The sequence below is a fragment of the Leuciscus leuciscus genome, assembly GCF_965113295.1.
Source record: "Leuciscus leuciscus genome assembly, chromosome: 4".
NCBI lineage: Eukaryota > Metazoa > Chordata > Actinopteri > Cypriniformes > Leuciscidae > Leuciscus > Leuciscus leuciscus.
Window position 1 is genome coordinate 7,118,809 of NC_138728.1, and position 15,972 is coordinate 7,134,780.

The 15,972-nt window shown below is 37.1% G+C and overlaps 2 protein-coding genes and 1 long non-coding RNA gene across 4 annotated transcripts; 2 read left to right on the forward strand and 1 right to left on the reverse strand.

Annotated features, from left to right (window-relative positions):
- The first annotated feature begins 922 nt into the window (after positions 1-922).
- Positions 923-6,153, forward strand: tmem243b (transmembrane protein 243, mitochondrial b). Of its 2 annotated transcripts, none has more exons than XM_082166936.1 (6): positions 923-1,068; positions 1,514-1,648; positions 2,311-2,560; positions 5,107-5,157; positions 5,238-5,342; positions 5,453-6,153. In XM_082166936.1, the coding sequence occupies exons 3-6, from the start codon at positions 2,468-2,470 to the stop codon at positions 5,594-5,596; spliced, it is 393 nt and encodes a 130-aa protein (XP_082023062.1). In that variant the 5' UTR covers positions 923-1,068; positions 1,514-1,648; positions 2,311-2,467; the 3' UTR covers positions 5,597-6,153. The 2 variants fall into 2 exon arrangements, with proteins under 2 accessions (XP_082023062.1, XP_082023063.1); XM_082166937.1 differs by having other exon boundaries at positions 1,514-1,638.
- A 1,108-nt stretch (positions 6,154-7,261) lies between these two features.
- On the reverse strand, positions 7,262-8,843 carry LOC309496814. The gene is made up of 3 exons (XR_014205250.1): positions 8,692-8,843; positions 7,680-7,775; positions 7,262-7,502 (listed from the first exon to the last, which is right to left on the reverse strand). It is a non-coding gene; the product is annotated as an uncharacterized lncRNA (long non-coding RNA).
- A 4,331-nt stretch (positions 8,844-13,174) lies between these two features.
- ndufa5 (NADH:ubiquinone oxidoreductase subunit A5) lies at positions 13,175-14,485 on the forward strand. Its single transcript, XM_082166943.1, has 5 exons — positions 13,175-13,287; positions 13,693-13,737; positions 13,918-14,034; positions 14,150-14,215; positions 14,313-14,485. Exons 1-5 carry the CDS (start codon positions 13,267-13,269, stop codon positions 14,412-14,414), a joined length of 351 nt encoding a protein of 116 aa, XP_082023069.1. The 5' UTR covers positions 13,175-13,266; the 3' UTR covers positions 14,415-14,485.
- Positions 14,486-15,972: the final 1,487 nt, after the last annotated feature.

Below are 15,972 nucleotides of genomic sequence, written 5' to 3' on the forward strand. Positions count from 1 at the left end.
ATTTTTTTTTTCCTATTATTGAAGCCAATGGGATCCATGAACTGTTTGGTTACCCATATTCTTCAACATATCTTTTTTGTGTTCAGCAGAAGAAATAAATTCATGCAGGTTTAGAACAACTTGAGGGTGAGTAAAAGATGACAGAATTTTCATCTTTAGTTGAACTATCCCTTTAAGTGTTTTGCTCTTAGTTATGCAGCACACCATTGGAAAACAGCCATAACTAACTATACGACAGAAGCATAACAGATAAACCAATGCATGTATGTTGTTACAGTCCTTATACAGAGAGATTAATAACCTTTTTTTTCCCCACAAATTCAACTACTTTGAGTTGAAGCAAATATTTTTGTATAGGACAATAAAACAAAGTTGATGATGAATATTGTCTTAAATTCAAGAAATTTGTGATTTTGCAACTTTTAAATGTATTTTTATATGCTTTAGGTGTTGCTTATAACATACATTTTTTACATAATTTGAGGTTTGTGCCTTTCACAAAACTTTTTTTTCTTTTTCAATGAAGTAAAAAATATGTTTTATTGAATTTTAATAAGAACAAAACATTATTTAGCCATACATGTCAGTGGTAAAAAAAAAAAAAAAAAAAAAAAAGGAAGAAAAGGAAAGGCATTTTTCAGAAAAAAAAAACTGCTTTTAAGTTTTTACTTTTGGATATTGTTTCTAAATATATTTTAACATCAATTTCAAATAGTTCAGAATTTGTAAATATAGCAACGGGCAATTTGTAATAATTAAATAAAATATTTTTTATCAACATCAAATGAAAAAGGTTTTAGCATAACATCAACTTCTTCAAAGTTAACAAGAATCATAGCTTTTCTTTTTAAGTAATTATTTAGTTCTTTCCAAAACATTTGGGTCCTGGGACCCTTCCACGACAAATAAGATAAACATAAAACTACCCGTATGGCCCTTTAAGAACACGTCACTTCCGGTTTCATGCAGCTAGCCGTTATTACTGCTCTTTTGAAGTCATGCGGATAATACTCTGATCGGAAAGCTACCCCGTGTGATCAATAAATCCCTCTTGTTTGTTATATCCAGGTAAGTTATATAAGTTTAGTTGTTTATTATATTCTCATTATGTCTGCCCCGTTCGGACGGTTTGTTTTCATTCACATTAGCTATTAGCTTTGATGTCAATATTAATCTATAACAGAAATCTGAATGTAGTTGTATTTTTAGTTAACATAACGTTACATGTTCACACTAAGAAAGACAGTTTAGAGGATGATATTTTTGATCGGTGTGTTAGTGTGTGGATATAAACAAAAATCAGTTCATGCACCTGCACTGATACAGTCAAAGTAATGAAGTCATTTACTGGATTGATAAACTGAACAGTGATGTACAGTTGTTGTCTGAAGGTGATTTACGATTGTTTTATGGCCAGTAAGCAATTTCAAGTTCTAGTCTAGACCTGAGCAATCAATAGTAGAAAGTAAGTAACATTAGACACTAATGGTGCATTTGTTTTATTTGGTTACAGAGCTGAAAAATAGTCTGGAGATCCTCCTCGTCCTCCATCCTCAGATATCGGATGACATGAGCTGCATTTACCATTTCTGAGCCATCTATCCATCATCATGATGAAGATTTGCATCGGATCACAAAGTAATGTGCTGTACGTTGTGCACTACATACAATGATATAAAGTTTTAGAACTGCAGTTCATCCAAATTATCATTATTTATGCGCCATCATGTTGTTCCAAACTTATATGACTTCCAAAGAATACAGACGATAACCTTAATGTAATGAGCAAAGTATGACAGAAGAAGTTTAATTTTTAGGTGAACTTTCCCTTTAAGGATGTGTCTTTCCGATGACACCATTACTAATGTACTTGTGACCCAAATAAATTGCCATATTGTTGTTTAAATATCATGTTTATATGTGACTATATAGTTGATTAAAAACTACCAGGGCTCTGCACAAGCCACAAACCACATAAACTGTGCACTGACGCCAAGATCAAGCGCTCACATGACCGATCACACATTTTTAAGGCTGTGCTTATGGTTTCATGATCCAGGCTGCCAGAATCAACCCAAGCCCTTTGGGCTGATTATTAGAAAGGCCAGCTTGTTGTGTTACTCTGAAGCACCATTGTAATAAAAGTCTTCGAATTCATGGGAAAAGGAACAAAGTGCATGACGGATCATTCAGTGCTGTGGCTCTGGGGTTTGCTTTAGTTCATATCACACTTTGACGTGCCATGAAATTATCAGTAGAGTGAATGTTTTAACTTGTATTAACATGTCGTGTGGCTTATCTGTGTTCTAGGTGACCCAACCATGACTATCTGCTGCTCCTAAACCGCTTGCCCTGAGGAGCGAACCCAAGCTAGAGAGCAGCGAGCAGCATGCACTGCCATCCTCCTCTCCAGAGGAGCAGCTGCTGGTAGAAGATATCAGGAAAGTGTGTGTGCACCGCTCTGGCCATGGATGACTTCCCTACACATGACTTCACTACACGCACCTATGGCACCAGTGGGATGGACAACAGGCCTCTGTTCGGGGAGACGTCGGCCAGGGTAACTCGACTGTTTGTTTGTTTTTGTAGTATAAAGTTATCATGAAATCAAAAACCTTTTTTGTTATTCCAAATAATATATTTGCCTTGATAATATTCCATCAAAATATAATAGTATACATACATGATGAGCCAAAACATTATGACCAGTCACAGGTGAAGCAAATATCATTGATCATCTCCAAACAAGGCCACATATTAAGGTCTGGGTAGATTAGATGGTAAGCAAACAAAAAGGATGCACTGTGGGACAACGACAAGCCAGTGGAGGGAGTTTGATGCTCTGAGCAATGTTCTGCTGGGAAACCATGGCCATTCATGTGGATGTAAATTTGTCACATGTGACCTACATAAACATTGTTGCAGACCAGGTACTACCCTTCATGACGACGGTGTTCCCTGGTGGAAGTGGCCTCTTTCAGCAGGATAATGCACTCTGAGACACTGCACACACTGTTCAGGAATGGTTTGAGGAACATGATTAAGAGTTTAAGACGTTGCCCTGGCCTCCAAATTCCCCAATTGAGCATCTGTGGGATGCGCAGCGGCTCCACCTCACAACCTACAGGACTTGAAGGATCTGCTGCTAAAGTCTTGGTGCCAGAAACACAGGACACCTTCAGGGGTGTGTAGAGTCCATGCCTCGATGGGTCAGAGCAGTTTTGGCAACACACAGAAGACCAACAGTATATTAGACCATAATGTTTTGGCTCAGGCACAGTGTGACTTTTTATTAGGGCTGCACAATTAATCGAATTTCTAATCGCGATTACGATTACCGATGCCACGATTACGTAATCGTGAAAGCCGCGAGTACAAAACAAATTTAAATAAATGCCGCTTACATTATTCTGCATGTTACGTTGTGAGAGGCGAACCACGACTACTTCAGAGAACCCAGCACAATAGGAACTACCAGAGACGTAAGTGTATGCTGAAATAAAAAGTGTCTCAGAAAAAACGGACTTTCCTGTCCTGTCAGCCGCTAAACTGCAGTAGCGCGCACTCTTCAACTGCACGCGCAAATGCGGCGGAGCGCGCGCTGTAACGTTATATCGCTTAATTTTATATACAGCGCAAAATAAACTTCAAGCATGCAACGTCGTTACGTTTAAAAACAAAACAAAAAAAAAACCGCGTTTTCCAGATTCAGTATCTGCGGTCAGATGAGATGTTTTCAGGCTATATGTCAGTGTAATTATTCTATCGTTATTTTCATAACTTGATACGAAATAAAAAGTCTCTCACCTCAGAAAAACGAAATTTCATGTCCTGTCAGTTGTTATACTGCGCTCGTAGCCTGCACTCACTTTAACGGTTCTTGTAAGTATTGTGTATCACCATGGTAACTGTTGTTTCCATAACCCCATAATGCCACTTATTGGTTATTTTGTATATTTTTAAATGACTGTGGTGGCTCATACCAAGATTGTGTTAACAAAAGCTGTGTCTGAAACCGCTCACTTGTTCACTCATTCACTAATCCCTAGTGAATGGCAGTTGAGTGCACTACATCAGCAAAGAGTGAACGAAAATTAGTGAGCGAATTCGGACGCTGACATAATTATCACGCGCCAGAGAGCTCGGACAATTTCGTCATAAACATTACCTACCCATCTTTAATATTTCCTTTTTTGGCTGTATGAATTGTATGTATGTATTTAAAAAAAAAAAAAATACTTGCTTGTCATATTTACTTTTTACATTACATTTATATGTGAAAATAAAAGAGAACAAAACACTACACAACACATTTGTTTATTCAAATATAGATATAACGGTATATAAATAAAAATAAAAATAAAAATTTTTCATTCGCGCTCTCGCCTTATCGTGTTGGATTGTGGGAAATAGTGTCTCAGCAAGTGTACATCGGATGTACACTCGAATTCAGAGAGGATTGTGTTAAAAGTAGTGAACGAATGTAGGGAATGATGTCGTTCACTCAGAATTCGGACACCACTACAAAATGTCCGACACCCTAAATAGTGCACTATATAGTGGATAGGGAGCGATTTCAGACAGCTAAAAACTAGTTTGGGACTGCTATTTAATAGCTTAAACTCGTAGGCCTACTGTTTATTTATTAGTAGCCTATTAGTCATATTCTTACAATTTATTTGTATATTTAGTAAAGGGGGACAGTAGCCTACGTGTGTGTCAACAATTTTTGTGTAAACAAATCTATTATAATAGGCCTATATAATTCCTAAAAAGGTGGGTCGCGGCTTGATGACCATGAGGAAATGTGGGTCCCATGGCCAAACTATTCAAAACATCATTCAATGTAAATTATGGTCATCGTAATTGATTACAATTCAAGGGAATAATCAACAATTAAGATTTTTGTCATAATCGTGCAGCCCTGCTTTTTATCACACAATGTAACTTCATTTCATATTGTAAACTTTATTTCGCGTTATGTCATTCCGCATAATGATGTAGATATTTAAAAAGAGAACATTTACTGCAGCACCTTGAGTTACCTGTACCATGCAACTATTTTCTGTCATCTACACTAATATATTTTTGTTGGGTCACTTTCAGGATCGAATCATCAATTTAGTGATCGGTGGACTCACGTCTTTACTCGTTCTGGTAAGTTTTTACAACTAATGAAGATCTCGATATGTCTGTTAATCATATTGTAAATTATTAATGTTCCCCATCTCTTTCAGGTGACCATCATAAGTTCAATCATCTTCCCTTCACTGCCTCCCAAGCCATTGAATATTTTCTTTGCCATCTGTATCATGCTAGTCTGCGGGTCAGTGTTGGTTCTGGTAAGTAAGAATTTGCTTTGTAATCTAAAAAGCATTAGGGTTAATTCCTTCTATGGTCCCAAAGAGAAATACATGTTTTTAATGCAATCCCATCCATCTCTTTCTTTCAGATATTCTGGTATAGACAGGGAGATCTGGAGCCCAAGTTTCGCAACTTGATTTACTACATGCTGTGTTCCATCGTTCTGCTGTGTATCTGTGCCAACTTGTACTTTCATGATGTGGGACGTGATAAACAGAGCAATGCCTTATAAAACTGTTACCATGGGAATCGTCCCAATCAGCAGAATGTTCGTCATTATATGGGTGCTTTGGAACCCCACTCGAGTTCTTGAATCAGGATAATTAATTTTCCTACAAGCCCCATTTGTGTGGGCAAGGCCAGTCTGCCTTTGGGAGCCATATTAGTGGACTAAACATAATATAGATGCAAACATGCTAGCGATGAGTAGCACTCTGGGATGTCCGTGCACACGTTTTGCACCCTGAATGCTGTACACAGCTTAACCTATATGCCAATGACGTTTTTTTTCTTCTTTTTAAATAAGCCATGGCAATGTAATGCATAATGCTTTTATACACCTATGGTACATTCCTAATTAAGAAATTCCTTATTTTGTATTTAAATGATCAGAAAAGCAATTCTGAATAAGAGCACTTGATTAAAGACACGCAACAGTCATTGTAAATCCTGCTTGTTTGTTTTTCTAAATTACTGAACACTGTTATTTGATATGGTGAAAACCTTCATTTTGGTTAACAACCATTGTAATTTGGATTGTATGTAATGAATAAATACATATACACAATATACATTTGTAAGCTCTGTTGTGCTTTATATTTAGTACAAAATTGTGATGCAATTTTTCTGAAACATTGGAAAGTTTTATATGAAAAACCTGGGGAACTTCTTGGTTCACATTTGAAAAAAAACCTTACTAATTTAGTAAGTAGGCCTGCAATATCCCAAAATAAATGAATTATTAAAAGGTGCTCCTACTTTGCCTTGAAGATATCAACTATCCTGAATACAACTGACAAAGCTTTTTCTTTTTTTTTATGCATAATTTTGTAAATTTAGTTTTAAATTTAGGGTTAATGCCTTACTACGGATTTCAAATCCCACTATTGTTTTTATCATTATATAAAACAAAGCTTATCCAAAAACACATTCCCCCAGTTTCACAGACTAAAATGCATGTTTGAGCTGTTTTAACTGAAAGCAACTTGCATATGAGCCCTATCTTAAAATATATCAGTGTCATTTTGTCTCAGGATGCACACCAGTAATGTTTTTTTATAAGGTACGTTTATAAAAGCTACGTAAATGTCCTGGCTTAATCTAAGCCCTGTCTGTGAAACCGGGCCATTTAGTAAGCTCAGGAGCAACAGCGTAGCAGTGGTTCCCAAACCGGTCCTGGAGTTCCCACAACACTGCACATTTTCTTTGTCTCCCTAATCCAACACACCCGATTCAACTCATCAGCTCATTATCACGTGGGTTAATGAGCTGATGAGTTGAATCAGGTGTGTTTGATTAGGGAGACAAAGAAAATGTGCAGTGTTGTGGGAACTCCAGGACAGGTTTGGGAACCACTGGCATAGAGTTATCCAATATCACTGGCATAGAGTTATCCAATATCACTGGCATAGAGTTATCCAATATCACTGGCATAGAGTTATCCAATATCACTGGCTCAGTGGATAAAGTGTTGTGTTTTTACCCTGGAGACCCGAGTTCAAATCCCACTAATGCTTATGTTCAATTGTTATCCATAAATCCAACAAAGAGTCCCAAACACCAGCGCTCAGTGTGAAAGCCACGGTGGAGCTACTGGTTTAACACACGTTCTCCGGAGATGAAGCTGCAATAGAGATGTGGGTTCAAACCCCACAATCAACCAACAGAGACTCTGGCGAAGCTTTAACTGCTTTATTGGCTGATCATACAGGTCAGTGGACAAATACAAGTTCCAGCACATCAACAGACAAGAGATCTGTGGCTCACAGGTAAGAGCGCTGCCTCACGGGTTCAGAGGTTGCTGGTTTGATCCCAGCCGGATCTCCGCGATACGAGTGAATGGTGTATGTGTGAAGGGGCGGGGATGTTTCGGGTCCCCCCCCCGAACCCCGTCACCATGTCCAGCAGGGGTTATGCTTCTTGAAACAATCAACACAAAAAAAATTAGCTGACTACAAATTTTGGCCCGCCGTCCCTTCCCCACCTTTTTAGATTCCCATCATTTGCTTTTTAAAGGAGTGACCCTCCAAAAATAAAATAATGGGAACCTACATGTTTAGTGACAAACAACAACATTCACACAGCAGAAACCTCACCTGTCCATCAGCACAAGTCCAGCATTACAGTCAATGTCTGTCCACACCACTCAGATCTCTGCTTCTGATGACTGGACGCTCCAAACATCCCGTATTCTGTAGGGGAAACACATTAATAAACACACATTACTCCATATACTATATCTAATACATCAGAATTTAAAAGTTTGCCTACATAATAGTTCATAAATATATAGATCAGCATTTAAAGGGATACTCCACTTTAAAATGAAAATTCTGTCATCATATACTCACCCTCATGTTGTTTCAATCCTTTATGAATTTCTTTCTTCTGCTGAACAGAAAGGAAGATATTTAGAAGAATATCAGTAACCAGACAGTTTCTGGTCCCATTGACTTCCATAGTAGGAAAAAAAATATACTATGGAAGTCAATGGTACCCAGAAACTGTCTGGTTACTGACATTCTTCTAAATATCTTCCTAAATTCATAAAGGATTGAAACAACATGAGGGTGAGTATATGATGACAGAATTTTCATTTTAAAGTGGAGTATCCCTTTAAAAGTTATCCTACATAATAGTTCATAAATATAAGATGACATAAAGATTGATTGACAAGAAGCAACAGAAACATCAGAGCTTCTCAATCCAACTGACTCTAATAACAAACATTAATCCACTAGAAAGATGATTCCCTACAGTAACACTACAACACCAACAGAGACAAACACACCATTCCTTATTATTCTGCTTCATTATATGAATGTTAGTAGGTAATTCGTTCAAAGCTTACAATTGTAAGTTCAGTTAGAGAGCAGCATGTAAACAAAGTCTGAGATAACCCTTCATAGAAGAAGCAACTGCCTTCACACTCGCTTAGATGTAACGTTACAAGAACAAGAAGATTGAAGTTCAAGACAGCATCAAATGAACGCCTTGTGTGTGTTAAGCCCTTCATAATCACGTGAATGTAGATAAACTGACAGATGAGCATTGCTATAACATATCAGCAGAACTATCAGTACACAATTATACAAAACATTGACTTACCTGTGAGTTGCGTGACACTCGATTCCAGCATTTGATCGGTTTGTCCAGTTGTGTGATCAGTTTTCATCTGCACGTGCTGTAGCGACTGTCATCAAGCGTCATTGTTGTCAAGGATCCAAAGGAGTCGCTCTGACAGTGAAACCCGCTCGCGCCGCCTAGTGGAGCGGATGAAGAACTGCACTTCAGTTTCTGTCATTCTACTGTTAGTATTGTAGTGCTAAGCTAGCCTACTTAAATGTGTTCTGCGCAAGTGAATCTGTGGCCAGTCTTAGGTGAGAGGGCCGTAATTTAATGTTCATAATATATTTGAAATACTACTCTATGATTATGTCTGGATCTGAGCCAGATTAGCTCTCATCTGATGCGGCAAAACACATCAAATGTTCTAGGCCTCAAGCGTATAAACACACGTAAAACACGGTTCAAAAGCTCTTATGAGATTCGTTTAGTTTGTCTATTTGTCACGTTTTTATGTTTTAAGTGATGTTTATCACGTTTGTTCACAGTTAAACAATGGTTTTGTGTTGTTGTGTCTGTTTTAGCAGTTCCCAGCAGCCTTTATAGTAAAGTTTGATTGATTATTGAGGACAGATTTGGACAAATGACTAGCGAAGCCTGTATGAAAATGACAGTTGCATATAATCTTAACCTAGTGATATAACGACTAAATATTGAATTGTGTTTAAAGGCAGTTTTTACCGCTGAATGTAACAGGCATGAGATCAGATGAGTGTGTCAGCGCCACCTTGTGGACAATAAGTGAATCTGCATTTCAGTGTGAAAACAGCAGCAGGAGGAAAGAGACTGAAATAAAGCAAGTGCTGCTCACTGCAGAGCCAAACGACGTCCAGCTCCACCTCTGTAGATGTAATGGGTGGAGGGAGGACGTTATGGGTGGAGTTGGACCTTCTAGCTCCACCCATTACACCCAAATTACACCTAGAGAGCAGGAGCTGGACTTCACGCTCCACCAATGACTCAGAGCCAGAGGCGTCTAATCCTGCTCCGGCTGAGCCACTTTCCAGAGTTTAGTTCCAATCTTATTTAAAACAAATTTCCATTTGTAAGTGGACTGCTACCCAGCACTGAATAAACCAAAGTCAAATTTATTTACATCTCTCAACAGAAAGGTTTTTAGCAGGTTTTAATAAAATGTCTTGCGTCATTAACCCGGAATTAAATTAAACTGACATATTTATATGTATATATACACGTCACAATATATATGTCATCTTAAATGAACTATTATGTAGGCTTACTTTTAAATTCGGATGTTATAGATATAGTATGATAGATAGATTGAAATGCCATTCTGTCTTGTGTTATGAGTAATTTAATGTGTTGTTATTAATCCGTTTCTACGCGAACACTAAAAGCCAGTGTTACATACATGTCATCTATATATATTTATGAACTATTATGTGGGCAAACTTTTCAATGCTGATGTATTAGATATAGTATATGGAGTAATGTGTGTTTATTAATGTGTTTCCCCTACAGAATACGGGATGTTTGGAGCGTCCAGTCATCAGAAGCAGAGATCTGAGTGGTGTGGACAGACATTGACTGTAATGCTGGACTTGTGCTGATGGACAGGTGAGGTTTCTGCTGTGTGAATGTTGTTGTTTGGCACTAAACATGTAGGTTCCCATTATTTTATTTTTGGAGGGTCACTCCTTTAAAAAGCAAATGATGGGAAGCTAAAAAGGTGGGGAAGGGACGGCGTGGCAAAATTTTGAGTCAGCTAAAAAAATTTTTTGTGTTGATTGTTTCAAGAAGCATAACCCCTGCTGGACATGGTGACGGGGTTCGGGGGGGGACCCGAAACATCCCCGCCCCTTCACACATACACCATTCACTCGTATCGCGGAGATCCGGCTGGGATCAAACCAGCAACCTCTGAACCCGTGAGGCAGCGCTCTTACCTGTGAGCCACAGATCTCTTGTCTGTTGATGTGCTGGAACTTGTATTTGTCCACTGACCTGTATGATCATCCAATAAAGCAGTTAAAGCTTTGCCAGAGTCTCTGTTGGTTGATTGTGGGGTTTGAACCCACGTCTCTATCGCAGCTTCATCACTGGAGAACGTGTGTTTAACCAGTAGCTCCACCGTGGCTTTCACACTGAGCGCTGGTGTTTGGGGCTCTTTGTTGGATTTATGGATAACAATTGAACATTTAAGCATTAATGGGATTTGAACTCGGGTCTCCAGGGTAAAAACACAACGCTTTATCCACTGAGCCACTGAGTCTTGCACATTATTGAGGGTTTTGGACGGGGTTTTATTAGCAGTGTTGTAAATGATGACAAACTTAAACATTAGTGGGATTTGAACTCTGACTTTTACATCAGATCTGAACCTGGATCGTTTGAGTCACATCATGTACAACAAATTATTACAAATTAGTCAGTTACGTTCCTGTAATGAGTGACTGAAATATTACCAAACGCTCACACAATTATAAGAATTTTCATTAAGAACTTTTATTAGCTGCATTAAATATTACATTATGTCAGAGTTTCCCAGACTGGGGTTCATGATTGAACAGCAGGTGGTTTGGGAATTTAATGAAAAGCTATATCAAGTAATGAAATTAAATCATTTTAAAATCAAAATAAGGCAACAAAAAGTCATGTGACCATTAACAGACATCAGAGAACCATGAATTTAATTATCATTATTATTAGCTTAGATTATTGACCTAAGTCATGTAAAATGTGGGGAATCCCCATTACCAGAATAACATGTAATCTATAAAAAAGTAACTGTAGTCTGATTATGAGTATATTATATTTTCTCCCATCTAGCGGTGAAGTTGTTCATGACTACCAACTGAATATTACTCTCTAGCCCCTCCCATTCCAAGGGCGTTTTAACTCCTACGGTGGCCGTATTATTACAAATCTGCCGGCAGTCGCGAGTAATCTCCCTCTCGCATTCGTCACGGTGCCACTGAGTGTAAAAACGCGAAAGGCGAAGCTTGAATTTCCAGGTATGTCCCTCTTTGGCTAATGTATTTTCAAGATGGAGGCGCAACATGGCTGCCGCCATTCGAGCGACTCGCTCGTATGTATTCTAAATGGCAGATTCTACACTTACGAGAATACTTGATTAGTTAGAAGAAGTAAAGCACATATCATTTTGAATGAACAACGTATTTTTTGCTAAGAATCAACTTAAAAAATGACACAGTGTAGCTTTAAAATGTCTGTATTGTGTGCTGTGAGTGCGAAACTTTTATGAAACTTATCCAAGAAGTAGACTAGCTACTCAAAGTACAGTCGTGAGTCGCATCCGACATGAAGGCTCAGCGAATCAAACACCATTACCTTTAGTGAACGAAAGACAATAATCAGCAATATGCGTTTTTACACACATAACTTTATTTGAATGTTTCAAATAATATGCGTTGACAAATGATTGTATTTGAATGTTGTATTGATATAACATGAAATGCGCAGTGACATCATTGCGTGATGAAGTAAGGAGCCGATTAATCGTTTTTTTTTTTACTGGTTCACTGAAACGAATTGTCCGAAACAAATGAATTGTTCCACATCATGATGGCTTGACATCAATAATGTATCAATAATATTGAACACTGCATCTCTACAAAAGCATGAAGCAGCGGGAACATCAGAGCTTCTCACTCCAAACATCAATCCAGTAGATTATAACCAATAATTAACAGTAAGACTACAACAACAACAACAAAAATCACCATTCCTTATTATTCTACTTCATAATATTAATATCAGTAGGGGATTCGTTCAAAGATTATAGGCAGTCAAATCAACCAAATTTCAGAAACCTCAAATTTTTTATTTAGTTAATTTATTTATTTTTTTCTGAAGAAAGACAAACACAAATAGTGACGAAAGCCAACATATTAAATGCAACAGATGTATATTTACTTGTATATTTAATGGAGCAATCCCCTATTTTGTAGAGGGTCAAAATGACAGTTTTTTCCCTGAGATTTGGAGCCAAACTACAGGGAGTTAAAAGTTACTTTAGAAAGATGGAAGCATTATTATTTTATTTTTACAGGTCTATAAGTGAAATCTGTTGACGTTAGCCATCTTTATTGCATCATATGCCAATGGTGACACTTCCAAAATGGCAACAAAAAAAAGCACTTTTCCCGATGTTTACATGCCTGTGACTCATAAAATGTTAAAGGTATCCATTAGTAAAATTGGTAAATCGTACACATTTTCAGTGGTCAAAAAACAAATATGGGTCACTTTACAAACAGCTAATACTTTTAAGGCATATTAAGAAACTGGAACTCGACGGATACATCCAACCAGAGGCATCCAACCATCTCTGATACATCTAACGTTATGCTGCTTTTAAAGCGATCAGATGAAGGTATCTGATCTCAGGAGACGGGAGGCGACGCTTATATTGGATTACGACGTGCCTTGATGCTTTCCTACCTTGGAATGCATCAATGAACCTTTGAAGACAGCATTTATAAGCTTTCGGACGCAGCCACGAAGATATGAGCGAACACGGACGTCACACTCAGGCGACGGAAGTTGCGTCATTGAATCGCAGCTGAGGAAGAAATGGCTGGTTTGATCAAAAAGGTACGTGGGGAGGTCATGCAAATATATGAATAAAAACGAGTGAAATATATGCGTAAATGAAGCTTGTGTCTATACTAAGGCTTTTAAATATTCTTTAGCGTTTGAATTTCGTCTTTAAATGCATTAGCCGTCCTTTGTTTTGGAGGATTGTAATGGCAGATGTAACTTAGTAGAGTCTGAATTATCGTTATGTATCACTGTGTGTGAGTCTGACATATGTATATATATATATATATATATATATATATATATATATATATATATATATATATATATATATATATATAGTTGTGGTTCTGTAAATGTCCTGCATGGGAAATCAAGTTGTGCATTTGACATTTCAGAGTGAGATTAATACGAAAATGCACATATTTCTTAATATCTTATTTTTTGTCTTAATTTTAGACCACAGGCTTGGTTGGCCTCGCAGTCTCCCACAATCCACATGAGGTGAATGTCTCTCTTGATTTTGTTTTGATTCATCTTATTATTCATCTCCATTCTGTACAACAGCCTTTTCTTTCATATACAAATAAAATGTTTTGTTTGTCTGTTGTGTGTTTTGAGTTTGAGGAATTGTACATATTAGTTCTAATGCAATCTATTGAATAGTTGTTCTCTTTCCTAAAGCGTCTTCGGATTCTGTACACCAAGATCCTGGGCTCTCTTCAGACTATGCCTCAGGACGCTGCCTACAGGAAATACACTGAGCAACTGATCAGCGAGAGGTTCAATCACGTCAAAGCCGTAAGACATTTCAAATGTAGTAAAAGACTGAGATTTAGATTGGCTTTAACTGTTGAATCTCTTATTGGTGTAAGCGATTGTGTTGATTTGTACACGTCATTTTTGTTCTATAAAGGAGCCAGATGTGGAAAAGCTTGAAAAGAAAATCAACGGTGGACAGATTGAGGAGGTCATTGCACAGGTGAGAAAATGCAATACTTACCTGAGTTTATAGAAAATGAATACTCTGAAGCAACATTGGAACTGTTAGTTATTGTGTCCGTCTCGTGTCTCCGCAGGCTGAGTCTGAACTGGCCTTGTCCAGGAAGATGACGGAATGGAAACCATGGGAACCACTCGTAGAGGAAGCACCGACCAGCCAGTGGAAATGGCCCATCTGAAGTCCTCATGATGTTTATGTACATGTATATACTATATTATATTAAATAATAAATAAACACTGTCCGTTTAAGTCGTGCGTTTGTTTTACTGTTGTTATAGATTGGAAGTTAATTTTTTATTTCTTCATTTCTAATACATTTGATTGATTTCAATACAAAATTTATACAGAGGTGGACAAAGTACTTCCCTACTTGCGTTAAAGTACAGATACTACTGGTCAAATATTACTCTGTTACAAGTAAAAGTTGTAAAGACTGATATTTACTTAAGTAAAAGTACAGAAGTACTTGTTTTTCAAGTATCAAAAGTAAATGTCAATGCATTGTTTTTATTATTGTTGTAATACTTACAGTACCTTATGCCCTTTGAAGCAACCTAGTGAATATACCTACCAATTTGTAGTATCTGTGGAATTAAGAGCTTTTAGAATGTTATAAAACCTATAGAAATTAAACAACTGAATTGACATAAAAAAGACAGCCATAATCATCTTCTTTTTTATGTATTTAACACTCCTACCACCCCAACAAAAGAAGCACACATCTTATGTAGTGGAGTAAAAAGTACGATATTTGACTTTCAAATGTAGTGAAGATAAAGTTAAAATAATACTCAAGTAAAGTACAGATACTCAGAAACGTGTACTTAAGTACGGTACTCAAGTAAATGTACTTTGTAACTGTCCACCTCTTAATTTATATTCAATTTTAATATTATTGAAAAGATCATATCAGAAATATATGAGAAATCTATTGCAGAATCAGTAATTTTTTTTAATTCATTTTTTAAATTGGTGACTCGAACAGGCAATGAGACGACACCTACCTCAATGAGGGACCTTTCAACTAAGAAAAAGTCTATAGATTATTATATGAAATGAATAGTTTTTTGCTTACCAAGAAATTAGAGAACACAAAATGTGTAACTTTGTGCAGCAGCACTTGGAATGAACTCAAGGTCCAATAAAAGCTGAAAATGAATGTCAGAAGTAAAAAAATAATCTGAATAAAAAAATTACTGTCATAAAAAGAGGTTTAAAAAAAGTAATTAAAGCAAAAATATTCAAGTTTTAGTTCTGCGTTTGATTAACGTGCCTATGGACATTAATGTTTTAAGTTAGAATTTATTACATGCAGTCTAAAATACTTATACAATAATTAGAAAATTGTTTAATTTGTCACACTGCAGGACATGTCAGCTTTGTAAGCTAAATAATAGTGATTGGAGAAACGAAGATTTTTCGAAACTTTGAATCAATTGAACCAATTGTTGGCAAAACGATTCACTGTTTCGAAGCGCTTGACGCTGGTGACCCCTGCTGGCCAGAACAGTGTATATGCAGCGAAAACTAAGAGACTTTTAACTAATTTGTATTATATAAATGTGTCATTAAATGTCTACAATTTATGAAACTGATCCGAGATCAGGTAAAAATCATATATACACAGCCCCTAAATTAACAGTTACGAAGCCTCGTTTACTGAAATCACGAGACTTTGGCAGTTTGTTTGATACGCGCTCCGAATCGCTGCTTCGAAACAAATGATTCACAAAAGA